The sequence below is a fragment of the Leptodactylus fuscus genome, chromosome 5, assembly GCF_031893055.1.
Source record: "Leptodactylus fuscus isolate aLepFus1 chromosome 5, aLepFus1.hap2, whole genome shotgun sequence".
Taxonomy (NCBI): domain Eukaryota; kingdom Metazoa; phylum Chordata; class Amphibia; order Anura; family Leptodactylidae; genus Leptodactylus; species Leptodactylus fuscus.
Window position 1 is genome coordinate 53,574,762 of NC_134269.1, and position 27,806 is coordinate 53,602,567.

The window sequence follows — 27,806 nt, forward strand, 5'->3', positions numbered from 1 at the left end:
TATTCAGGCCTGTTATTTAATTTGAAACTACAACAACATAAGCTCTGGGGGTCTTGTGCCCCTAACAGATATGTGCTCCAATAATGAATTATCACTCCTGTCTGTGGGAATAAAGTGCAACCAAGTGTAAGGGCTAGTTCACACGTGAGTATAAGGGGAGGTTTTTGACAGCGGATTTCGCGTCCAAAACCTCCCCTTATAATGGTGGTCTATGGAGACCGCCGGGCTTCTGTTCTCCGCTAGCGGCGAGCTGCTGCTAGCGGCGAAAAGAAAGGACATGTCCTTTCTTCAGGCGGAAGCCGCGCAGGCTCAGCCGCGCGGCTTCCGCCCCCGGCAGCTCCCTCCTATGTCGGCTCATTCATTTGAGCCGACAGCAGAGGGTTAAGCCGCGACAGCGATGGTCGCGGCGGGCGGGTTTTGACAAGAGAGAGACGTGGCTCGCCGCGTCTCTCTCTCTGTCAAAACCCGCGCGGGCAGTTCACGTGTGAACTAGCCCTAAGATAAAACTGAACCTATGAAGCTTTTCCTCACATTTCCTGCAGAAGGCCTAAATTTCAATTTTCATTTCTATGTTCACAAAAGCTTTGAAAATTCATACCTTTTCAGGCCGGGGAAGGTTTTCTTCACAGGCACTTTTGACCAGGTCCTGTGCTTTGTCACTCTCCCCTTCAAAATACGCAGCCTGGATGTCGGCTATCACAGGGCTCTGGTTCACCACTAGCTCCCCGGGAATGGTCTGCTTGTTTCCCATACCTGTGGAGCCTAAGGCAAAAAGAAATGTATAGAAAAGGTTCAGAATACGGCAGGCTCGGTACAATACAACAGAATTATCTGACTTTCAATAAGTGGTTTTATTCAAAATAATGTTTGATTTCACTTTTGCAGCCTTCACTTACTCTCATACAGTGCAAGCTGCTCTTTCCTCGTCTCCCAGAGATGAGACTGAGAAGATGACTGGAGTTGGTTCCATGAGTGTCATCTCTGTTGTCCGTTTGGTGAGATTTCAGTTTATGAGCAGTTAGGCCAATAGAGATAACGCTCACAGAACGAAACACTAGTCAGCTTATAAAACGGATCTCTGTGAGATGGGATAAAAGTAGCTTGCGCTATATAAGAGCAAGTAAAGGCTGCAGAAAAAAAACTGAATTTTTAATAAAACCCTATCTGAAAAATGTTTTCGAGCCAGTAACACACACAATGCAGTAATAAAAAGAAACAGCCATGAAGGTGTACATTGCCTTTAAAGCAATCAGTTTACAGATGTGATATCTATATTACAAGAGCTACCAAAATTGGAGATGACCGTGCTGATACAAAGACGACTTTGGGGCTCTATCACTTGTTCGCCCAGAATCAATGCTGTAACTACAGCGAGGTAGATGTTACATTCTCACATTGGCCCCAATACTTGAGTTGGCCCAAATACCTAGAAGCAATCCATGTAACATTATGTGGCCAGAACCATTTTTTGTCTATGCTCAGAGTTCTACTTTGAGTTAAGTTATGTTTTTCAGACCGTACTTTGGGAGAAACAGATTCTGACAGATGGACATTTACTTGGTGCTTATTATACAAGTTAAATATAGAAGTGAAAAGTCACAAGAATGTGAAATCAGAATATGTCTTATCATACAAGAACAAGGCCAACTGGAAAATACTGACAAAACAGATAAAAACATAAGGGCCGGGACTTAAGAAGCAGCTAAATCTTGTAGACTAATGAAAAGGGTCCGAGGACTTCTAGTGCTGGAAATGCAACTGCTGAGACGTCCAGAACAGGAAACCGAAGCTTTCTTCTACTCCTCAGCCTTCCATAATGCAGACAGATTCTGACTATTGCTGCTTGTTAATTATTCAGCAAACTTCAAGTCACCAAGACATCCGAGAGGACTCCTGAGGTTTATATCAATAGCACCGCAGTTTCTCAGCCTCTTCTCCCAGTTCTGAAGGACAAATTCATTCTTAACTCCTTTGGCGCTCAAACACAAGAACAACTGCAATTTCTGAAACTGCCCCTTTAAAAAAAAAAAATTAAAGCAGCACAAATACAATAATACATTTCATTTTGGTGTTAATCCTACTAATATTATAAGTGTGAAAGTTTGTGTGTTTGGATGTTTGGATGTTTGTGAGTTTGGATGTTTGTTCCTCAATCACGCTAAAACGCCTGGACGGATTTGCGTGCAATTTTCCACAAACATAGTTTTCCCTTAGGATTGAGTCACAGGCTACTTTTGGTGCCACTAAACAACATGGCTTCCTAGCAGGAGACTCACAAAAGCAGGACTCCTAGCCCCAGCTATAGACTCACACACACTGCCTGGCATTTCCTGCCTCAACCTGCCTGCACACTCCTTACTGTCACCTCAGGAATAGCCCTCACTCTACTCACTCACATAACACATCACATTGTCTGTATCACTACATACACAACACATCACATTGTCTGTATCACTACATACACACTCACACACACTGCCTGGAATTTCCTGCTTCAACCTGCCTGCACACTCCTTACTGTCACCTCAGGAGTAGCCCTCACTCTACTCACTCACGTTTACATATAGCTTTCCACTATATAACACATCACATTGTCTGTATCACGACATACACAATACAACACATCACATTGTCTGACACAATACAACACATCACATTGTCTGACACAATACAACACATCACATTGTCTGACACAATACAACACATCACATTGTCTGTATCACGACATACACAATACAACACATCACATTGTCTGACACAATACATCACATTGTCTGTATCACGACATACACAATACAACACATCACATTGTCTGTATAACGACATACACAATACAACACATCACATTGTCTGTATCACGACATACACAATACAACACATCACATTGTCTGTATCACGACATACACAATACAACACATCACATTGTCTGTATAACGACATACACAATACAACACATCACATTGTCTGTATCACGACATACACAATACAACACATCACATCACATTTGCTAGCCCACCAAACTTTTTAAAGCACTTTTACAGTTTCACACGTCTGTGTCCGCCCAATTCTCCAATCACCGCAGACGAAGTCGCGGGTAAAAGCTAGTAATAATAATAATAATAATAATAAAATATTTGCACATTTCCCAGCATTTTCTAAATCATAGGGTTCATATACAGACAAACTGAGACATTACAGAGTAATAAATCAATTTACACAATACGAGAGGGTCCTGCTCACAAAAGCTTACAATCTATGAGGTATACAAGAGGTAGAAGGGACTTCTATGGGATAAATAAACAAAGCTGTATAAACTGGTCCTAGCTGAAGTCTTTGTATGCACAGCGCTGGGGCATACAGGGCTAACCTTACATAAAGACATCATTATTATTGTTATTTGTACAGCTCCAACAAGTTATAAAAGATTAAAGTTAAAAAGTTATTATTATAACTCCATAGCTCCACTGTATCTCCAATAAATTATTTTATAAAAAAACAAAACAAAAAAACCCCCCAGTAAATAATATGATATATACACATTTCTGAACCAATGTACACATAATGTAACCTCACACGGGGTACAGAAATTCTACTGACAGGAGTATCTATATAGGCTTCCTATGTCACATTCTGTACAATTCCAATAGGAAAAAAAAATCTTGCCATATTTCACTGGATGTTATATCACAGAGTTACCATATCTTGGCAATTTTCATACAGACCTATCCTCAGGATAGGACATCAATATCAGTTTGGTGGGGGTTCTTCACCAGGAAACTGCACCGATCAGCTGTTCCAGCCTGCCTTAGTGTACTGGCAACTTTACAGAGGACACAGCCAGAAGCAGATGGCTAAGTTTGAGTAAGGCCACTTTCGCACAACTAAAACTGTCTGTGTACAGGCCAGAATTTCCCAGACTGCACTCGGCTGTATAAATTGAACTCATTACATTATAGAGAGTTATGACAGCTTTGTGTCTGTTCTGTACAGAAAACCTCAGGGTCTAGAGGATAGTTCATCAGTATGAAAATTGCCCCAGAAAACTCATTCATTCACACTAAGTATACGTTGAGCTGATTCTGAATGTAAAGCACGTTCAGAATCAGCAAATACAAAGCAGATCCCATTCATTTCAATGGGAGCCGGCATACGAGCGCTCCCCATTGAAATGAATGGGCTGCTTTTTTCCCTATTGGTTTCAATGTGATATGTGCGTATCACATTGAAACCAATAGGGAAAAAAGCAGCCCATTCATTTCAATGGGGAGACCTTGTATGCCGGCTCCCATTGAAATGAATGGGATCTGCTTTGTACGCGCTGATTCTGAACGTGCTTTACATTCAGAATCAGCTCAGCGTATACTTCATGTGAATGCACCCTAAAAGACTGAGGCCCCGCATTGAGGAAATGCAGCTTTTTTTTTGTTGCAGTTTTTTTTTTTTTTGAATTCAAAGTTTTTATTGCAAGTTTTTATAACACACAATTTGTTGCAGATTTCGTTGCTTTTTTTTTTTTAACCAAAGCCAGGAGTGGCTACAAAAGGAATGGGAAATATAAAGGAAGTTCTTATACTTCTCCCTTCTGCTCAGTCCTCTCCTAGCTTTGGCTCAAAAAGCTGCAACAAAATCTGCAACAAAAAAAAAGCTGCATTTCCGCAACGTGGGGCCTTAGCCTCAGACTTCGAACCATTGACCCAAGCAATGCAGTCAACAAGTAAAGGATACAATTTCATTTATATACGTCTCGTGCTCATATAGTGCCAACATATTCCATAGCTCCTTAAAAGTATTGTCTCCAGTATGGCTCCAGATATAAATTCTGTATCAGTATGTCTTTAGGATGTGGGAGGAAATCAAAGCACCCAGAGGAAACCCACACAAACATGGGAATAACATGGAAACTCCATGCTGATGTTGCCCTTGGTCAGATATGAAGCCAACGCAACAGGGCTAACCAGTGAACCACCATGCTGACTACTGGACTCCTGGGCTAAACTGAATATATTAAAAATATACAATGCAAAAAGCAATGTACTCACCAGCTACACATCATGGACGTAATATCTCACTTCTTATGCCACATGCAGAAATAACTTATGGCTTATAACCTGATGCCTCTGTACAAGTCTGCTTACTCCACAGCAATGCATGGGAAGAAAATGTGTGCGATTACAGAGCTTACACAGCGTTCATGCAGAAATCCTCAGCTCCTTACACAACGGGAGCATGTGATGAATACCATGTAATACAGGTAGCATGGAGGAAAACAACTGACCTTTTCATCATGTGGACGCATCAGCTGGCTGAACTGACTACATAGAAATAAGTATCCTCCACTACTGTCATAGTCTCAGGATGGATGCAGATGACCTTCCTGCAATAAAAGCATCTGTGGATGCAAGGACCTTGTGTGGAGACTCGCTCACCTCAGACAGGCGGAGATATCAGGGGAGAGGGGAGGAGGAGACAGCTTGGTCTGAAACCTTCCTGGCAATATTCAATTCCCTGTCCCATTAGCGTAACATAAGCTTCTGACTCTTCAGAGAGGAGAGTGCGGCTGGGGAGTTCCTGTATTGTCAGCGCTATTTTTCAAGTGGTGCATCCCAGGTATTTTGCATCAAAAGAGTCCATTCCAGCATGGTACCCTGTTGTCAGAGCCCCTGGCCAATTTCATGGAAGTGAGATGAGAACAACAACCCAGAGACACCTAAACTATTCATTTTTCCCTCAATAGAGACAAACAAGTGGCGGACAAATCAGACTGTATCTGATAAATATCCAATGTCCATAAAGACCTGAAATATCCCACTCTGATCTATCAAAACTATCTTTCAGTATAATTCTATTATGTTTTGCATAAGGTACTGAAATATAAGAGGTGATGAGAAGTACAGGATATTGGACTTTTACTAGTCTCAAATACCTACAAAACAAACATCCATGTGTGCGGTACAAGAGTACACGTACACACATACCTGTGCTGGGACGGTCACGTCACTCTTCAAACAAGAATGGACAAAGTGTAGAAAGGAAAACATATAAAATGAACATTTTCAGCAGTTATAAGGTGGCTCCACACCAGTAAAGATCTACCACATAGAGCAGGTGATAAACCCCAAATATCTCTACTGCGTGTGATAGCACCGTTGTACAAGAAGTCTCATAAAACGCACCCACATTACTGGGGTGTCTATTACATCCCATAAAACAAGTATTAATCATTTTCACTGGTGTAACAAAAATACTGCCTGCGTTACCATGAATAAAAGCTCGATATGGGAATATGAGCATAAGAAACGGACAATGGCTGCGTGCATGTGAATCATTTAGACCCGGTTCACATCTGCTTTCGATATTCCGTTTGGGGAGTCTGCTTGGGGACCCCCGAACGGAATGCCGAATGCATTAAAAAGTGGTGAGCAATGAAAGCACACGGACTCCATAGACTATAATGGTGTCTGTGTGTTTTCTGCACAAATCATGCGGAGAGGAAAGTAGTTCTTGAAGTACATCCTCGCCTCATGACTCGTGCGGACATAGCGCGGAAAACACATGGACCCCATTATAGTCTATGGAGTCCGTGTGGAGTTCATTGCTCTCTGCTTTTTAATGCGTTCGGTATTCCAGTCAGGAGGCCCCCAAGCTTTGGAGTCCAGGGGCCACTTCTTAAGGCCTTTTTCAACTCTGTGGTTGCTTCAGCCATCTTTTTCGGTGTGGCCTGCTAGGGGAGCAGTATATCAACCAGGGACAGAAATAGACTTGACAGGGTGATCAGAAACGGACGGATCAGGAGGGCCAGCTCTGTCCTGGGGAGCCCCTTGGACCCAGTACAGGTGGTGGGTGACAGAAGGATACTGTCTGTGGTGACCTCCATGCAGGAGAACAAATCCCACCCCATGTATGAGACCTTGATGGGACTTGGCAGCACTGTAAGTGACCGTCTGCTTCACCCCAAGTGTGAGAAGGAGCGCTATCGCAAGTCCTTCCAAACGTGGTCAGGCTGAATAATCTACATCAGACCAAGCGAAGATCACTCCGCACAGAAAACTAAATGATCCTGAAGTCTTCTTTCTTTCTTTCGACTCCTAGTATATCTTCTCTTCTCAGCATATGTGTGTCTACTTCCGTAATATATTACTGTGTATTATCCTGTATCTGTATTACTATGCTGCTGTAACATACTGAAATTTTCCCACTGTGGGACTATTAAAGGATTATCTTATCTTATGTAGAAAAACTAGTTTGATTCATGAAGATCCCACCTTGTAACTTCCAGGTTTTAAAAGAACTGCAGCTACTGTTCATTTCTCGATGGGTCAGAACTGTTTTGTGTAGGGGACCTATACAATATTAGGCAAGTAGTTATAATGTTATGTGTGTGGAAGAATCTGCACGGTTGTGAAGACCAACTCAATTTTTCCACAACCCAATGCCTGCTCTGACTCAGACTTCTTCATAAATGTCTGACAGCCATGGTCAGTCAGAAGCTGTAAAAATCATCAAAAATCCTCATTAAAAAGCCAGTTATTGAATCCCTAACAAAGTATACATGCAACAAACTATGCATCTACTTAATTATATAATAATTTTATAGTTTAAATTAGAAAAAAAGTCATTTTATTTTGAAGCCAAGTCAGAAAAAAAATTCACTCTATCCCCACCAAAAATTGTTCCTGACCCTGAGCCCACAGCCCGAGGTATTAGGTATATATGGATTGGTACATACAGCCGTTAATGGGCAGTATGACCACAAGAAGATTGCCTTCTTTCATTATTGGTTCCTAATTATAGAAACTTTTTATTTCTTTTTTATTTTATATATATATTTTTTTAACAGAATAAGATTTATGGAGGATAAATATGGTAAAACAATATTGCCCATTGAATTTCACTGCCTCCTCACACAGACAGATCAATACCCTGTTTCTAAGAAGCTTCTTCTACCACCAAGTCCAATTGTAAAAAGCAGGACTGAGACAATAATTTATCTCATGTCTTTACATTATTGGCATGAAGCATAAACACTTTACAAGCCATCTTTCCATCATCAAGTCGCTCATGCTGGGTAGCTATTTGCTGCTTATAGATAAATACACAACGAGGGGATACACATGTACCTGTTATACATCCTGTTGTATCTGAACATTTCATTCACTTAGTTTTAGGTCTACAACAGTTGTCAGAAATATTTGTGTGAGATTTTCTATTTTGTGTGTTGATCACCAGTTATCTATATGATGTGTATAGGCGCCTCCGCACTCTTCTCTGGGGGAATTATAAAATTCAACATTCCTGATCCTTTCTTACCCAACAGAAAAGTCACTATCAGAGTGACAGCAGCCAATAAAATGGTCAGTATTTAAGCTAGATGATCGTGTCGCTGTGCAACTCCTTCACGATAGTAAATGGAGTAACATGGGAACTTTTTCAATTACAGTACTCTCAGGGGTTACAATGCAACTCCACTCCACACTAACATAAGTGAAGGAGACGCAGGGAGACCCAGTGATCTTTGGTAACATGATTGGATTCACAGCCAAATTCGCCATGGGGTCCTAGCCGAAAAGTAAAAGGGCAATTTTACAATGAAATTTACAGACTAATTAAGGTGATAGCAAAAAATCTCCTAAATTTTACCAAGCCACAAGGAAACAGAAGGGAGATAGTCTGTCTCCAGAGTGCAGAGATGCAGGCTGGTAGGGACCAACTTCCAGCACCCCCACTGATCAGCTGTCTTCAGTGACCATAGAGTACAACCAAGTGCACTGCGTGGAGGCCAGTAAGGTCACTACAAGCACAGGCTCATGGACTTAAATACCAGTATACAGAGCCACTACACACTGCCAGTACAGGCTTAATGACATAATTACATAGTGTTTAGTGACACTACACAGTGTACAGAGCTGTGGTATTTCTGGTGTACAGTGGCTGCTGCAAATAGACCCCATTAGATTGTAGTTGTGATAAGAAGAGTACTGTGACTCCCAGCAATCAGGAGAACGGGGACCCAAAAGTTTGCCTGAATGCTTCATGCAAATGGTACACTAGTGCAAATGTATGTTGGGCCCCCAGTGATCAAACCCGTATCCCCTAACCTATGGATAGGGAATAAAGTGTCATTAGTGGCACATCCTCTTTAAGGCTTCGATGTTAAAGGTAAATAGGAGCTACTGACTGACATAATTTCGATAAAAGCAAGTACATACCGTAAGTCAAAATATCTTTATAAACCAAGTGCGTGACAAAAATTAAACTCATAAAGTACAAAAACAAATATATAGAAGGGTGTTGTTTCTTCTGAAATGCTAACCATCTGCCAGAGAGCTATAACTCAGCGAATGACCTCATATAGCATAGAGAAAGCGGACATGAAGCTGCATGTCCACATATAATGTCCTACTACAGTGGGCCCATTTTCTAAAAATGCCATCCCACTAGAAAACCCCATCAACATATTTATTACAAGTGTCTTGACAAAGACTATGTAATAATAGTATTCATTTGTATCTATTGACTGCAAGGATTTAGTGGAGTGGTATTTGCGACCATAAATGAGAATAGTCACAGTGTAACACGTAAGCCCTGAATGTTCCAGTGTAACAGAGGAGGCGATATTGGCTGGTATGGGAAATCTTCCTTTAGAATTGGCGTTATCACAGAATGTGTTTCTCTGGAGAAATATGTTAATGTAATAATATCCTGGAATTGAAACTAACAGAACAAATGTTCCCTGTACTGTTTGTCACATTCATAGTAAAAAAACCTGTAATATTTTCCCTTCCCAGAAGTCTATTTTAGGAACTAGACAGTGTGGTACAGCATCCACCCCAAGGCCTCAGATATCTATGTCAGAAATGTTATTAAAGGCTCAGTACGGTTTTTTATCTTCACTTTATTTTTTTCTGCTCTTCCATTCTGTAAGCTACAATCCACATTAAGCCTGCATTTTACAAGGCGCCAGGACCACAGACAAGATGTCTACTCTCCGGCACAGACAAGGGCAATGACGTCACAGCATTGCTCCTCCTGTGCTGAGACACAGATATCCTATCTGTGCTTAGATGCCTTGTATATGGAAGAAGAGGAGAGACAGTGGTAGAGACAGCAAGGGATAACAGGCAGGCGAGTGTAACTTGTATATGGGGAAGATCATTTATATAAGGGCACACAAAGAATATAAGGGGTCATCCTATTAATATTATAAATGTGAAAGTTTGGATGTTGGTGTGTTTAGATGTTTGTTACTCAATCACGCAAAAACGGCTGAACGGATTTGGATTTAGATGAAATTTGGCACATAGATAGTTTGTAACCTCGATTAAAACACAGGCTACTTTTTATCCCGGTAAATGATGTGGCTTCACGACTGTTATGAATTTATGTTCACATACTATATTACACTGCTCTTGCAGCAGCTTATCTCACGTTCTGATAAAGCAAGGTCTGTTATCTCTCTGTGTAAACCCTCAGCTAACTCTCAGTCCATTCTGTACATGCATTTGAATATTATCTGATCTGCTCCAGGCAGTGCAGACACGCTGGATTGGAAAACACCTTTAATCCAAATTGACCGTTTGCTAATTTTAAACATGCCAGGAAAAAGAAAATCTAATTTGTTGCAAAATTCTAAAACAATGAGAGCTATGAAGGTAGCCAGAATTCAACAGAATTCTCCTCAAAAGGGGCTCAGGGGGATCATCAACGCCAACAACACACTCATTATATGGTGTCCCAGCAAGCTGTTGAGATGCAGGAACAACATAGGCATGGTGCGAGCAAGCCAGCTTGAGAGCTGCTGAAACACCGGAGCAGGCGGATCATCGACACCAACAACATGCTTATTATATGGTGTCACAGTGACGCTGGGTTCACACCAGCGTCTGGACTCCATTATCAGGTTTCCGTATTCTGCATGCAGAAGACGGAAACCTGTCATGCCGAGTCCGGCCGTAAACGCCAGTGAGCGTTTTATGCTCTCCGCGGCAAAACTGTTTTTTTTCTTAAATCAGACACAGCTTACTGCATGTCCGACTCTGTGTCCGGTTTTAAAAAAAAAATCGGTTTCTCTGTGGAGAGCATAAAACGCTCACCGGCGCTCACGGCCGGACACTTTTCAAACCCATTCAAATGAATGAGTTTGAAAGATGCCTGCAGGTTTCCGTCTCCTGCCCTGTTCTGTGCAGGAAACGGAAACCTGCAGAACGGAGTCCCAAGCGCAGATGTGAACGAGCCCTGAGCTGTTGAGATGCTGGAACAATCATAGGCACAGTGTGAGGAACGAGTTCAGCAGCAGGCCAGCTTGGAGCAGGCGAACCATCGACGACAGCAATTTGCTGAACATAGAAAGGCTACTCTTCTCTTACCTTTATTATTCTGATCCGCGTCGCTGTTCCTGAGAAATGTCTTCTTTCTTCATATGTAAATGAGTTCTCTCGCAGCACGGGGGGTGTTCCCCTATGCTCAAATAGCACTGGGGGCGTCTCCAGTGCTGCTTGAAAATTCTCCAGCGATGCCCCTATCTTCTTCTTCGCCTCTTCTCTCGCACTCCCATCACATCTTCATCCAAAAGCGCCAACTGCACATGTCCGTTGGCCATTTTCCTGTGACCGACGGGAGAGGCCACAGGAAAATGGCTGACGGACATGCGCAGTCAACGCTTTTGGACGAAGACACGATGGGAGCGTGAGAGAAGAGGTGGCCCAGAGAAGGAAACAACGCTGGAGAGTTTTCAAGCAGCACTGGAGACGACCCAGTGCTGTTTGAGCAGAGGGGAACGCCCCCAGTGCTGCAAGAAAACTCATTTACATAAGAAAGAAAGAAGATATTTCTCAGGAACGGCGACGCGCACATAATAATAATAAGAATAATAAAGGTAAGAGAAGACTAGTCTTTCTTAAGGCTATTCCTACGTGTATTTAGTTTAAGAAGGGTATTCTAATGATAGAATCCCTTTAAATTGTCTGCAAAGCTTGTAATTACTACTTGTAATTCATACATGACTATTGCGGCAAGGCACCCTTAGCGCTCATTCAGGATTTGTCTCTCTTCTAAGCCTTCCCTCAGAGGGATATGTCTGAATATCCAAAAACGTTATTCAGACATATCCAACAGCAGACCCACTGACTTTAATGAGGCAAACGAAAAACATGGACAGACAGAAAACAGAGGAAAATGTGACTTAACATTAGTTTGCTCCATTACTCAGTCAATGGGCCTGTTATGGAAAACATCTGAATATAATTTTCAGGACAAACAGATACATTTGAACATCATATTTGGGTATTCAGGCATTTCCTTAGGGGAAAGTTCAGCAGAGAGCCAACTTGTAATGTGAATTGAGCCTTATCTGACATTTCTTCTCACCTCTCTGATGCTACTAAAGATTAAAAATAATAATAACAATAATAATAATAAATAAATATAAATTAAATAAAATAAAACATAATAGAGAAATAAATAAATATAGGTTCAGTTACCATTGTGTGAATCCATGCTTCCGGCACGACTTCCGGCACATGCTTCTGCCCCCACACACCAGTACATCGTCTACAACCAGCTTGTTGGCACCGCAATGGGTTCAACTCCAAATCACCCAGAAGTTGTCTTGCTGTAAATCTCCATCTGTCAGTAAATAATAGACCAGATTAGAATAACCACATAGTCAAGATGAATGTTATTTACTAATCTAAAATTACAATAATTTTTGGGGAGTATTTTGCTGCAAATTGTTCATCTGTATATCATTCATAACTAGAGATGAGCGAGTACTGTTCGAAACAGTTCGAATAGCACGCACCTATAGGAATGAATGAGCATGGTAGACTTTGCCAGAGGCCGGCTGCTTAACCCCATGCGTGCCGGCCGTTTCTTCATTTCGAATAGTTTCGAATAGTACTTGCTCATCTCTATTCATGACCAAATATTTAAAGCAGAAAAGCCTTTTTAAAAAAAAAATGGATAAGAAAAGCTCGCAAAGATGGCAAAAAGTTGGGAAATGTGACAGTAATGTATCATGGCGGATGTATGAAGAGATATATCTCTAGTTCACAAACAGGAACAAATCAAATTACTATGAGGGAATGTGCCTAATGGGTATAGATCGCAGCTTGTCGAGCACTCAGATGAATTATTCATGCTCCTAGTTCTCTTGGTTGGGAACAGAGAAAGGCTTGTCACAGTCAAGGTTAAGTGTTTCATCACCTAGATTTACCCTTTTTAACAAGTGAACTCGGGTTAGGCTGCATCTACATCTTGCTTGGAGCCTACATTTGGCATATACTCTGGGGAATGCTCCATTCATCCAACTGAGTGTCCTCCATCTGGTGGGTATATTTCCATAGACTTTCATCAGTTTTGCGACATGAATAGTCAGAACCACACATCAAAATTTGTCATAACTTATCTGTACGCCACTTTCCTGAAAGGCCATCAGCCCCGCCAAATTTACCATCATTTACACCAGTTTGCTTCATAAATGCTAAAATCTATACCAGTTACAAGATGGCGTTGATTTCAGTGTAGGCCAGAGGATGTGCCTATATTATGAGGAATCCTGCACCTTGTGATAAAATAGGTGCCTTCTCCAGTACAGCAGGGATGATCAAGACCGACAAACAAAACTGCACATGGATGGGGTTTACGTCACCTTATCGGCAGACATTGTGGTGAAGAACCTGCAGAAAATCCACCACTTCTGAGCTTGTCCTCATCTAAATGGCACAACGGCACAACCAGATATATTGCATTCAAGACTTGGACTCCCTCAATATTGATCCCATATAGGTCTACAATATTCTGGTCGTGGTTGATTTTTATTGTAAGCGATGTAATAGCTAATAATAGAAAATGAAAGAACGAATATAAATGAGCGGCAGGCACATAACAGGTACACGCCCCGAGTATCATAAAAGTTCCCCTTTTCTATCTTGGTTTCAGATTCCACAAGTGAATGACAGAAGGTCGGCAGATAAACAGGGCCACAGACAAGTTACTACACAGCACCTTAATAAACTCACTTTATGGATTATTTGCTGTTGAGGTCTATAAAACGTCTTATTTCTGAGACACTGGAAGGTCAAACTAACTCCTAAAGTCTACTGTATTTAACCCATCGCATACTGTAGACAAGAGAACTGCATACAAACCAGTATGATCCCGAGTGACCGCTCCATAATTTGACAACTACCACTGCGCTCCAGGAATATTATTATTATTATTTTCATCAATGGAATTGAGTGAGGTCTTATTTTTTGTTGGATTGATGCCATTTTTGTAACATTTTTACGGTGGCAAAGAATAGCAATTCTAGCATCATTTTCAGATTTGGTTTTACACCATTCACCATACAAGTGAAATCACATGTCACTTGTATTACTTAAGAACATTATGGACATGTATATACCAAATGTGCGAGTTCTAGTCTTATTGTTTATTACACATTTTGAGATGGGAAGGGTTAAAGTATTTTTACTATTTTTAATGATTGTGGGGGGGTTTATTAGCTTACAATCATTTGGTCACTTGGAAAATCCATTGCACAACCTTGTATAGTCTGACAGGCAGTATATTAGGCCTTCTATAGGACTTTAGAGAAAGCAACCATGAGGTTTTCGTTAGGCCTCTCACTACCATGTAAAAGGTATTGGACCCCAAATACATCAGTGGGCACCCGCCTCTGGGAGTGCAGATGTAGTGCAGAAGTCTATATTTCCGTCACTAATGGGTTAATGCAGTTTTTAAGTAGGTTGTGTTATTGTGTATTATTTACACATGGTATCCTCTGTGCTGCGGACTGCACTATATATGATCTTTGCACACCTGTATCTATTATTTTAATATTGTTTTTGTGTGTGTGTAACCCACAGCTTGGATGTGAGTTTTGGGTGAAAATGTTTATTTTAAAGAATTTTTTAAATTTCTGTTTGTTGCAAACATTCATTAAGATGTATATGGTCTGTCAACAACCTGACAAGGAAACATATAGGGTTTATGGCCACAGTTCTGCAACTCCCAGGTTGTAACTTTTTATAAAGGAGTCTATCACGACCAAAATGGTTTTTCTAGGGCCGGTTACAGACACAGTGAATATGTTGTACATTTTTTGTGTTGAAGTACAAACCTGCTGATGAGAAAATGTACTTTTATTCCATGTGAAAATGAGCCGTTTGTATATGTAGCGCATAGAACTTCCTGTTCAGACATTGCCATTGTTTTGCATTTTTATGCAAAATTACACTGTGGTGCAGAATTGCATGAAGGTGCTAGTGTGTATAGAGTGGCAGAAGTATATTATCATATTATGTTGGGGGTTAATACTGTATTTTTTTTTTTATTTTGTAAGACTAGGATCACATCTGTGTTGGAAATCTCCTCCTAAAATCAGTCGTCATGTTAAAACAGTGGAAACCCGATGGACACGCAGCTCACCCCACTATAGCATATGGTGTCCACTAGTGTCCTCGGTTAACCACTATTTAAGTAGACAGGTTCACTGTCTTTCAGGTCCCCATGCAGACTCGAACGAAAGAGCCAAACACTAGTGTGAACCTAGCACAATGTAGGCTTTTACTGTACATCTGAAAAAGGTTGCAAAATAACCTCCGACAGCAAAGGGGGCAAATATAAAGCTATGCATTTAGGCCTTATTCATACCTCTGCAGATTCTGCACAGAGAATACAAAGTAAAAGTTGATTTTAATAGGCGCAAGATGACTTTTGTGGAAGAAAAACCAAAGCCACTGATTTGCTAAGTGCAGGTTCACATCTGCGCCCCGATCTCTGCTTTGCAAGAAACTGGACAGGAGACGAAAACCGGCAGTCAGATTTCAAACCCATCCACTTGAATGGGTTTGCAAAGTGACCACCCGTGAGCGTTTTGTGCCTGGCCACTGCGAAACCGTTTTTTCTTAACTAGATACAAAGCTGGACATGCAGGACTTTGTGTCCAGTTAAAAAAGAGGCAGAATATGTTCACGGGCGGACACTGACTGCCAGGTTTCCATCTCCTGTCCAGTTTCTAGGGCAGAAGACGGAAACCCACAAAGCGGAGACCGGGCGCAGGTGTGAATCCGCCCTAAGCCTTCAGATACATTTCATTATGTAAAGTATATCTGTATCTTCATGGTTTAGTTTATAATTAATCTCTACATTCGGCTAATTTGCTATAGCCCCTTTCCAGCGCATTGTAATAATGTAGGACAATGTACAGTGAGCGATGCATCATCGGGAGCTTCATTCACTTTATACACCTCCAGGGTCCTCTGGCTGGTCATGTGATTGGCATGTGGACCTGCGGATTCACCAACCATAAATCACTCTATGTATATTATACTTTCATAGACTTAGAACCCAGGGTCTCCTGGCCTCGTGCCAATCACATGACCAATATAAAGTGAACAATGCTAGACTATAGCCATGGCATCCAAGTGGTTAGATTCAGCTGCAGTTTTTGAGTTTCTGCTCACCCTTCCTATAAGACAGTATGGAGACACATATTCTGGATCCTTGTAGGCCATCGAACATGTCGGGTTTTGCTGTCCACTTGAAAAGTCAGACATCTTTGGGAACGGACACTTAAGGACACCCACGGACAGTAAAAGAACGCACCTGATGTCCATTTAAATCAATGCAAAATGTCACAGACACAGCTAGTGTCTGATGCTAATGTCCGCACAAGATTTTTCACGGACATTAGCAGTGGACACTAGCTGTTGGACATCCATAACATGGATGCAAACTCCACAGAATGATTAATATACAGCAGCAGGTATCACCCTTACAAAGCTGTAAGAATGGAGCATTCAATATATCACGGGACATGCGCAAACCTCTAGGGCCACCAGCATGGACCAATCACATGGTCAGTATTATGTATGGTGGTTGTACTGGGGCCCTGTCATACAGGACGCTGAATGTGTTTCTGTAGCATTTATACTGCTGGTTATAAGACATATTTATAGCACAATGTATTTATTAAGCAGGATATTTCAATGTATTTTCTTACTAAATCTGGAATGAATCATGAAGCAATATACGATGATATCATTTGGCGTAGAAAAAGGCCCAAGCTGAAAAAAAAAGTGACTTTGGCTTTTACCACAAAGCATTCCAGTCTGACATACCAATTGTTTGCATCAGTTGGGAGTGAATGTAGCAAAACAGCAGTGTATGTGAATGGTTTACAGACCAGACCCGCATCCTGATCAGTTTAGTGCCCTGGAGTGCACGCTGGTTTTATCCACATAACTTGTTAGATTTCCCTTTGCTCACATATTACATTAATATCACAACCCCAATATTAGCCATTAAAAGGCATCCTTTAAAAGAAAAATCATGAAAAATAAGTCCAATAATATGGAAGATTATAGAGCAGGCCCTATTCTGCTCCGTGTTATTGAAAAGGAATAGATCCAGAAGCCCCACAGACATGAATGCATTACAAAATGCACTTAGATGTCACTCATGACTGGATTACTTGGATGCACACTTGGTTGTGTGCATGGGCCCTATAAAATATCTGAATGTCCTGAATGTCCTCCATTAGATTGTAGTCAGGAGAGAATTTGCAACTATAATAAGATCTGTGTAACGCAGACATAATATGGCCGTGTGAATCCAGCCTAGCGCTTCATGAACATGACCATAGTTGTGTGCAGGTCCATGAAAAACGGAAAATATAGCAGATAGATGGAACTCCATGGGACCTTTGGGCCCTATTATCAGAATAGACAGACCAAGCCACAAAAGGCCTGCTTTATAGTTTGTGGTTTTGTCCTACGGCCATCACATGGATCTGTAAAAGCTACCAATGTGAAATGAATATGCAAGAATGGACCAAGTTGTCAATTTGTGATTACAAATCCAGGACAAGAAGGACCCGCGCTGATAGATGTAGGTGAAAAAAACGACTTTATTGGAACAACAGACTATGCGTTTCGGGCATACACTCTGCCCTTCTTCAGGTGCAATGGTTAAAATTGGTGCTTGTGAAGCTCTTTAGCTTTTCTCCTTGTATTGTGTAATATTTCACATCTAGGTAAGATGAATATATTGTGTTTCCATTTGCATTGCAGTCACTATTTGCACTACTGCAGGTAGCAAGATGAAGATGTACATGTGAATGGCCACCAATAGGTGGTATTAACGTGGAACCTTACAAAGCGTTGATCATGTCTTTCACAGCGACAGGAGAAGAAACATTTGGATGTCAGTTGGAATGACCTGAGGCAATGTTCTCTCTACTGCGCCACAAATACTCCCAGATCTTGAATATGTTAACTATAATCTCATGGCTTACAAAGGCAGGTGCGGCTATGGAAAACTCCTAGGTAACTACAATGGCCAAGCATGTGACTGCAATGCAAACACAATATTTTCATCTTACCTGGATGTGAAATATTACACAATACAAGGAGAAAAGCTAAAGAGCTTCACAAGAACCAATTTTAACCATTGCACCTGAAGAAGGGCAGAGTGTATGCCCGAAACGCGTAGTGTGTTGTTCCAATAAAGTCGTTTTTTTCACCTAAATCTATCAGCGCGGGTCCTTCTTGTCCTGGATTTGTAATCACAAATTGACAACTTGGTCCATTCTTGCATATTCACACACCCATGTGGTGTGAGGTACCTCGCAGCTGTACCCAACTATAGGATCCCTGCTTGGTGATCTTGTTGCTTTGTGAAGTGTTGTGTATCCACACAACTCTTGAAGGTGAGCCTACACTGTTATTTCACCAAAATTTTAACTATACAGATCTACACTACGGTTTGCTCGGTGTCTTCTTTTTTCTTCTTTTGAAATGTGAAATGAATGGGTCATATGCTATCTTATTATGGATCTGCTATAACAGGTAGTACACAGTCCAATACTATAGTAGTGTGTATGGGGCCATAAATAAGTTATCCAAGACTATAAAGAAATAAAAATATGAGCCTGCACGGAGAACAAGTAGACAGCACTGTTTTGGGGTTTCTGCTCCTCATTAATACAGTGTAGGGCTCTGGTTGGTTGTGTGACATGTTTGACATCGCTGTTGGAATGTAAAGGTTAGGGATATGTTAGGATACTCTACAGATCTCATTATGGTCAATGGGGTCCGATGGAGTCCCTTGTTGTCCATTTTTATTGTTCAATCCGTCCTTCTGGTCCTGCAATGCACCAGAATGGATTGAACTGTCTCCCCCTCTCCTTCTGTCTCTACCCCCTTCCCCCATAGATTGTAAGCCCTCACGGGAAGGGCCCTCTACCCCACCGTGCCACTCGCTCATTGTTAGTATTATATCTACCTGTATATTCTGTGTATTATATGTAAACCCCCAAATGTAAAGCACCATGGAATTAATGGTGCTATATAAATAAACAATAATAATAATAATAAACAATGCAGATGTGAATGCAACCATTTCCTTGTGAAGACACAACTAGTGTAGGAAGTCTTGCAGACATCTCCCCAGGTAAGATTTGCCTATAGTTGACATTAGGAATACTACTTTCTTCTTTCTGGTATAAAACTAATCTGCATACATGGCCCTGCATCTGTGCAGCTCTTCTTCCCAAATCTCCAACTCATGATATAACATCCAAGCAGTATATTGCACTCACAAAATGTGTAACGTTACATTAGCGTTATTCTTCAACAAAATAGATACCGTAAGTTAAAGGATCTGCAAAAGTGTAAAACCAAGACTGACCTGTCACACCACAAACTCACAGAACACAAAGCATCGCAAACGGATGTTGTCATACTCAAGTTTTACTGCAAACTCTTATTTTTAACTTTTCAAAGAAAAGTCCTAGTAATATCGCCAGTACAGCTTTTATGGTACAAGGAGGTCACATTACCATACGTAACACAATATGGTGATCTGTCTTGCTCTTCTGTTCCTACCACAGGAGAACGGACCAAACAATGCATAGAACAACCTAAGACCCAAACCTGCACTGTTTGTTTTCAACCTGCAAGGTCTCAATTTTTGCTGCAGGTTTATCATGTGATTTTCAACCTTTATGAGAAATTAAACATAGATCAGTTATAAAACATTAGTACCAATATGTTTGATTCATGTCAAACACATGGGGGAAATTTTCAAAAACATCCTAAATAAATTGTGTAAAAGACAGGATACCAAGATCGGAGTTATTAAAATACAATACCAAACAGGAGAACACTCGGGTACCCCTGGTTGTCACATACAACCCCCACCTGGAGACGCTGAGAGGAATCACACACAAATTACATCCACTACTGCAAAAAGACAACCGTCTAAAATCCATATTTTCTGACCCCCCTCTCCTATGCTACAGACAGCCACCAAACCTCAGGAATATGATTATTAGCAGCTCTCTGTCACCTCCAACTAACAAAGGAACATTCCCATGTGGACAGAAGAGGTGCAAAACCTGCCCCCACATACTGACCACTGACAAGATAGAGATACCAAACTCTAACAGGGAATATAAAATCCCAGGTACGTTCACCTGTAACACACCTAATGTGGTGTATTTGATCATTTGCACCAAATGTTCCACTGAAAATCTGTATGCTGGAGAGACCGGTCAGAAACTCAGAATGAGAATTAATTCACATCGCCATACAATCAAACAACAGAGAACTGATCTTCCCGTGCCAAATCATTTTTGCCAGGAACACCACAGCATCATCAATGACATGAAAATCTTGATCTTAAAAGGGAACTTTAAATCAAGGAAACAGCGACTGATTTATGAGTACAAGGCCATGACCCTATTCCAGACGTTGGACAATGGGATGAACATCTCACGTGGGTTTATGTCTTTTTATACACATCATTAAGACAGCCATTAAGATAAGAACTGGGGGATCTGGCAATTGATTGTTTGTTGTTATAAGTATATAGTAATAAGCCTCTTCCCCCCTCCCTCCTGTAATTCTAGCCCTGTGTCCAGTCATAAATATGCAGCCTCTACAGAGTGTTTTTTAGTTATATCTGAAGAAGAAGCTCAGAGGAAAGCTTCGAAACGTCATATTCTGTCATCATTATGAGTTAGCCATTAAAAAAGGTATCACCTACTGAAGACTTGCAAAGTTTTTTTTGTTTTTTATAATTCAAAATTACTTAGCGATGTCATTAATAAGAGACAATGTACGCCCTCTTAAACCTGGGTGTAATGGTGGAGGAGGAGGAGGAAAAGATAAGATAAGATAATCCTTTAATAGTCTCACAGTGGGGAAATTTCAGTATGTTACAGCAGCATAGTAATACAGATACAGGATAATACACAGTAATATATTACAGACGTAGACACACATAAGCTTAGAAGAGAAGATATACTAGGAGTCCATAGCAGCTAAGGAATAGAGATGAGCGAACACTGTTCGGATCAGCCGATCCGAACAGCACGCTCCCATAGAAATGAATGGAAGCACCTGGCACGCAGACTTTGCCGGCGGCCGGCCGCTTAACCCCCTGCGTGCCGGCCGCTTCCATTCATTTCTATGGGAGCGTGCTGTTCGGAACGGCTGTTCCGAACAGTGTTCGCTCATCTCTACTAAGGAAGACTTCATAATCATAATCATTAGTTTTCTGTGCGGAGTGATCTTCGCTTGGTCTGATGTAGATTATACAGCCTGGTCGCGGTTGGAAGGAAGGACCTGCGATAGCTCCTTCTCACACTTGGGGTGGAGCAGACGGTCACTTACAGTGCTGCCAAGTCCCATCACGGTCCCATACATGGGGTGGGATTTGTTCTCCCGCATGGAGGTCACCACGGACAGTATCCTTCTGTCACCCACCACCTGTACTGGGTCCAGGGGGCTCCCCAGGACAGAACTGGCCCTCCTGATCAGCCTGTCAAGTCTATTTCTGTCCCTGGTTGATATACTGCTCCCCAGCAGGCCACACCGAAAAAGATGGCTGAAGTAACCACAGAGCTGAAAAAGGCCCTAAGAAGTGGCCCCTGGACTCTGAAGGCCCTCAGCCTCCTGAGCAGGTAGAGCCTGCTGTGGCCCTTTCTGTGCAGCGCCTCCAGGTGATCAGCCCAGTCTAGTTTATTACTGAGGAGCACACCCAGGTACTTATAGGCCCTGACTATATTAACTACCTTCTACTCTACGGCATTTACACAAGAAAATCCAATGACCCATGATTATTACATATGTTATTATGATAATATAAGCTCTCCAATACATGCCACCTCTTCAACCCAAAAAGAAATTCAAAATAGTGAAATAGAGAATTTGCTGGGTCCAGATGGCATACACCTCAGAGTTCTGAGGGAATTATACACAGTGAAACAGACCCTTATATCTAAATTTAAGGATTCAGTAATAACTGGGTCTATTCCAAGGACTAGAGATAAAGAGCAAAAGTAGACGGCACTGCTCACTCCAATGATGTCGGCAAAAATTAGTAATACACTGTTTTTTGTAAGTCCTTATGGATCGGAAACACTTCTGATGGACATTGGTGCTCACAACCCTTAGAAAAAAAGTTGAAAATGTAGAACAATAGAGAAGTATGGGTGGGCACTCACCAATCAGTAGAAGGCATTTTCTTTCTTTATATAAAATAATACTTTTATTTGAATGCAGTAAAACAAGTCCTCAGGGAGGGAGAGATGACATAATTGGCAGAAAAAAACAGGCAACAGCCGTTTCGCGTTGTCAAACGCTTTTTCAAGCCTAATATGCATATTAGGCTTGAAAAAGCGTTTGACAACGTGAAACGGCTGTTGCCTGTTTTTTTCTGCCAATTATGTCATCTCTCCCTCCCTGAGGACTTGTTTTACTGCATTCAAATAAAAGTATTATTTTATATAAAGAAAGAAAATGCCTTCTACTGATTGGTGAGTGCCCACCCATACTTCTCTATTGTTCTACTATTCCAAGGACTGGTTCTTAGAAAATGCAGGGACAATATTCAAAAAGGGGTCAACACTGTAGGGTTATAGGTTGGACTTGATGGACCTGTGTCTTCATCCAACCTTATTTACTATGTAACACCCCACTTTTGTACATAAGGCTTGATCAAACACCAAAAAGGGTTTTCCAGTCATTGACATTTATGAGAAGTCTTCAAAGTTATATCACAAGGGTTATAACATTAATCTACTCTATCCAGCCATGTTTTATGACCAGATCTGTAAATGACACTCTTTATTTCAGTAATGTCCTTTATCAGTTAAAGGGGTTGTCTGAGAATATCATAAATGATAGCATTTAAAGGAAATGTTATACAAATTCAAAGAGGGCCTGGACGCCTTTCTTGAAGAGAAAAATATAACAGGTTATGGACTCTAGATTTTAAAGACACGTTGATCCAGGGTTTTATACTGGCTGCCAGATTTGGAGTTGGGAAGAAATTTTTTCCCCTGAAATAGGGCAATTGGCATGAGCCTCATGGGGTTTTTTGCCTTCCCCTGGATCAACACTGTAGGGATTGTAGAGTTATAGGTTGGACTTGATGGACTAATGTCTTTATCCAACCTCATCAACTATGTAACTATGTTATACAATAACAAACCAACCATTATTCACCTGTCAAATCTAGCAGTGTCGCTCTGCTGGTCCTACTGGTCTCTGTTTACATTCGCTGCAGCAGTGTTAACAAGGGCATAAGTTATGTCTTTACTACAGCAAAAGTGACCATCAAGTTCTGAGGCTTTGGCATGTGACTAATAGTTTAGTTTTTTTTCTAATATATATATATATATATATATATATATATATATATATATTGCAGATATTTAAATTTACGATATTCTCAGACAAGCCCTTTAACTCATTTGTGCCATGTGTTCCTCCGTCTATACAGTATATACAGAAAAATATGTCTAAAGACCCCCTTATATTGGAACCATTTCATATTGTATTTCTTTATTTAACAGACATTCCATCATGCACCCCCCCCAATCATATACTGGTTGCAGTATACAGTACAGGAGATTGCTTTTTGGTCACTTCATTCTGCAAGACTTTATGACGAAGATTTCCGAAGAGTAAGTTCACACAGGGTTTTTTGGTCAGGATTTTGAGGCCGTATTTGCCTTCAATGGGAGCTGGACAGGTGTTTTTTTCCGGGAGCTGGTTTGTTCTGGGTCCCGGAAAAAGAAGCGAGGTGCTCATTCTTCAAGCCGATTCGCCTTGCGATTCGGCCTCAAGACACTCCCTCCTCCAGACTAGGCCCATTCATTTGGGTCTAATCCAGAGCGGAGTGCACAAATGGATGCCGATGCAGTGCACCAGCTTTCAGTCGCAGCTACCTGTTTTTTGGATCGGAGCCTGAGGTGGCCTCCGCCTCAATTTCCGGTCCAAAAAACCCTAACGCTTGCATGGGTGTAACTCCATCCAATATAATGAAGAATCTCGGCACTCACCTTTCCAAAAGTTTTATTCATGGTCTAGATTTATAACTCTGTTTTGCGCTCCTGCCCTGACATAAGGTTGTACATGTTGCATCTAGATTTTGAACAAAACTTGCACATGGAATAGTGAGCGCTGAGAGTCTTCTTTATCTTCTTGGATGTGTCTCATTGAAGTTGTTTGTCATCTCAGGAACACTTCCGTAGGCTTCGAGCAGGGTTCAAGTAGAAGGCAAGTTTTGTAGATGAAGGTGCCAATCTGCTTTTCTTCTGTTATTTTCGCCATGTGTGACTTTACCCTTATCCATCTACAGTTTGCAGGCTGCCATTTGCTCTCAGGCTATATTCCTATTTGTATCAGAGTCTTTACCTGGTGACTCCATCACAGACCATCTAAACTTACAGATGAAAACATCCTCATCCTGAGCCTTTTCATTTGGTGAAATTAAGCTTGTTCTTCTATACCTAGGACAAAACTAAAAAAAACACACTACACCATGCAAGTGTGAACCCAGCCTTAGTCCTGATGCACACTATTGTAGGTTGTATCTGCAATTGCGGATAAAAGTATGGTCCTTACATCTCTATGGACCAAGACACATGACCGCAATGTTTGCAGCCGTATGTCCATGCCATATTCAAGGACAGCTAATTACGAATCATGTCCTGTTTTTGACCCCATTTTCAGCACGTCATGTGTAAGGGGGTATGTCCGACTTTGTGTCCGTGCAAAAAAAAAAAAAAAAACCTTTCACATTGGAGAGGCTGCAGGAAACCCATCCAAATAAATGGGTTTTTAAACTGACCGCTGGCAAACCGTCCCCAAGCTGTTTTTCCCAGAATTTTGGTGGAATCACAGCGGGCCAACGTCAGTGCAAGTGTGAACGCCCCCTTAGGTTCTGTTCACATCTGCAGTGATGTGACACTACATTACATGCAGCACTATTTCTTCCAGCAAATGACGAACACCCCAGCAGGATCTAGTGGACCCCATTTTAAATCAATAGTGTTTGTTGGACACCACTGGCACTATCGTGAGACAGACCTGGTACTGTGTAAGTTTCTGTTATAGGAGGAAACCACAATTTATATAACCTCAGCCTAACAATGCAGTAGTATAAGGTACCCGCTGAAGGATATAGGGGACCACCTAATAGATGGTGCACCCTCTCCTCTGTAGCTCTTGGCCTTGACTGTGCAGGATAGAAGGGGGATCCCTGCACCCCACACTAGTAATAGGGTATAAAGTACGGGATAAATCAATCTCTGCAGAATTCACCCAATCCTACTGACATATAAACTTGTGACCTGGTTGTAAGCCTCATGTACATGGTGCCTATAGCCGCACACAAGTCGCCATACAATGCTATCAGACGGCTCCGGTATCACAATTTAGAGGTTTCATGCAAACTCTACATAATACCATGTGTCATGGCAAAAAACACTATTTTGTGTAAACTTTTGCAATATGGCAGCACAGCCTCCTATAGGGGCTGCCATATACAGATGAGTTGTATAGACAAGGCAGTGCATGAGCCCTCAATCTAATAATCTGTAATCCACAGCTGGTTGCAGGGATTATCTCCTCATGTAACCCCACAGTACACGGCTCCTTGTCACCCTGCAATGTCTGCACTCACTGACCTGCCATGTACTCCTCCGCTCGGGATGGCGGGACGTCTCCTCCCCGGTCTGCTCCGTAGCCGGTCGGTCAGTCAGTCCTCCCAGCAGTGTGTCCGTCACCCCATCTTCTCCGTACCGGACTCAGACTTACTTCCTCAATCCTCTCGGGGAGGAGCGAGTGTCGCGATTTCCTAGAGATGTAGGAGGGAGGGCGGCGAGGCGGGAGCCGGGGCTGCCTGGAGGGGAGAGCCGCTATGAGGAGCCGCCAGGGCCCGCCGTCACCCGCGATATAGGAAGGCTATCGCGACATCGTGACTATGTCCAGACCGATAAAAACCATTGCTAGAACACACTATCGTGCGCATAGACTCTTCAATAGTAGTCCAATCATATTGATCATAGACAATATTATCTGTGTATGTGACACTGACTGACATAGGACATATTCACATGTGGCAGTTGAAAAACCACATCTGAAAAACCGCATGTGGCTTTAGGCAGTTTGCCAAGTTTCTGAGGGATTAACCTTGTAACTTGTGTTTCACCTGTAAAAAACCAATATGGTCAATTACCACATAGCAAAACTGTGGAAAAAACGCAACCGCTAGGTGTGAATATAGATCTAAAGACCCACCTACTATACTAAGGTCTAATTCACACACACTTCTCCTTACCTTTTTTATGCTATGGCTACACTTAGCAAAACACTTTTTGCAGCATTTTTTTCTGTATTATGTGGATAAGAATAACTAAAATCTCATTCATTGGTGCTGTAAGGGCCAGTTCACACGGGGTTAACGCACGCGTATTCTGGCACGTATACACGTGTCAGAATGTGAGCGCTCAAAACTGATCCCGTTCATTTCAATGGGTCGTTACAGGCGTATAATGCGCGGAATTTTGTGGCTGCAAAATTGCACGCATTATATGCCCATAACAACCCATTGAAATGAACGGGATCAGGTATACATGCCAGAATGCGAGCGTGTTAACTCCGTGTGAACTGGCCCTAAGGCTCAGTACACATAGTGGGAAATAAGAGAAATTCCTCTTCATTTTCCATCGTGGTATTCGGCCGCGGGGTTAAAGGGCATTGGCAGTCCATTGGCAGAGACTCCTATTAGAGATAGTCCTCCATGAGTAGTCCTCCATTTTGTATCTGTCGTCCATTTTGTATTCGAATATATATACTAGCAATTATTTATAAATGCTACGAGTTGAGGTTACTCTGAGTGTGAAAGGATGTAGACCTGGACATGTCTGTAAACTGCTGATTCTTATCTTGGAGGCCTCATTGTGAGAGGACACATCTGTGGCCTGTGTATTGTTCTTACCTTTTTTCTGTCAAGGAGCCCTACACCTATTAATCTTGTAGGTCTAGGGTTAAGGGGATATCGTCCCTCCTTAGGGAGAGACCACCATTTAGGTGTGTGGAATCTTATTAAACCATTTTGCACTCCACTGTGCAAAGGAACATGGGAAGAATATGCAAATCTGTCTTCCATGATGTAATTAGGAAGACAGTGCCTCAGTCATGCAGCCCACCAGGGGGCGCTGCCTGAGGATATGCAAATCTGTCTTACATGATGCGCCGGGCTGAAGAGATCCAATCAGATCGAAACAGCTGTCCTTGGCTGAGCGACTGTACTCTATTGGTGTGCATGACTGAGGCACTGTCTTCCTAATTACATCATGGAAGACAGATTTGCATATTGTTCCCATGTTCTTGTAGGTCTAGACACCTTCCCAGGAAAGCACTATAAGAATTGGACTGATACAATTAGCAGAATTCTTCTGATTCGTAAGCAGAGCTGTGTATGAGATGATTTCTCTTCAGATCTGAATA

General features: G+C 41.7%; 1 protein-coding gene across 1 annotated transcript in view; it reads right to left on the minus strand.

The window, feature by feature from the left end:
• Positions 1–26,095, minus strand: part of LRRK1 (leucine rich repeat kinase 1) — a 73,387-nt gene extending 47,292 nt beyond the window's left edge. The window contains exons 1-3 of the mRNA XM_075273198.1: positions 25,982–26,095; positions 12,477–12,621; positions 599–762 (exon numbers count right to left, since the gene is read on the minus strand). Of these exons, the coding sequence (XP_075129299.1) occupies positions 599–762; positions 12,477–12,543 (231 nt within the window). The 5' untranslated portion in view covers positions 12,544–12,621; positions 25,982–26,095. The remainder of the gene's footprint in view (positions 1–598; positions 763–12,476; positions 12,622–25,981) is intronic.
• Positions 26,096–27,806: the final 1,711 nt, after the last annotated feature.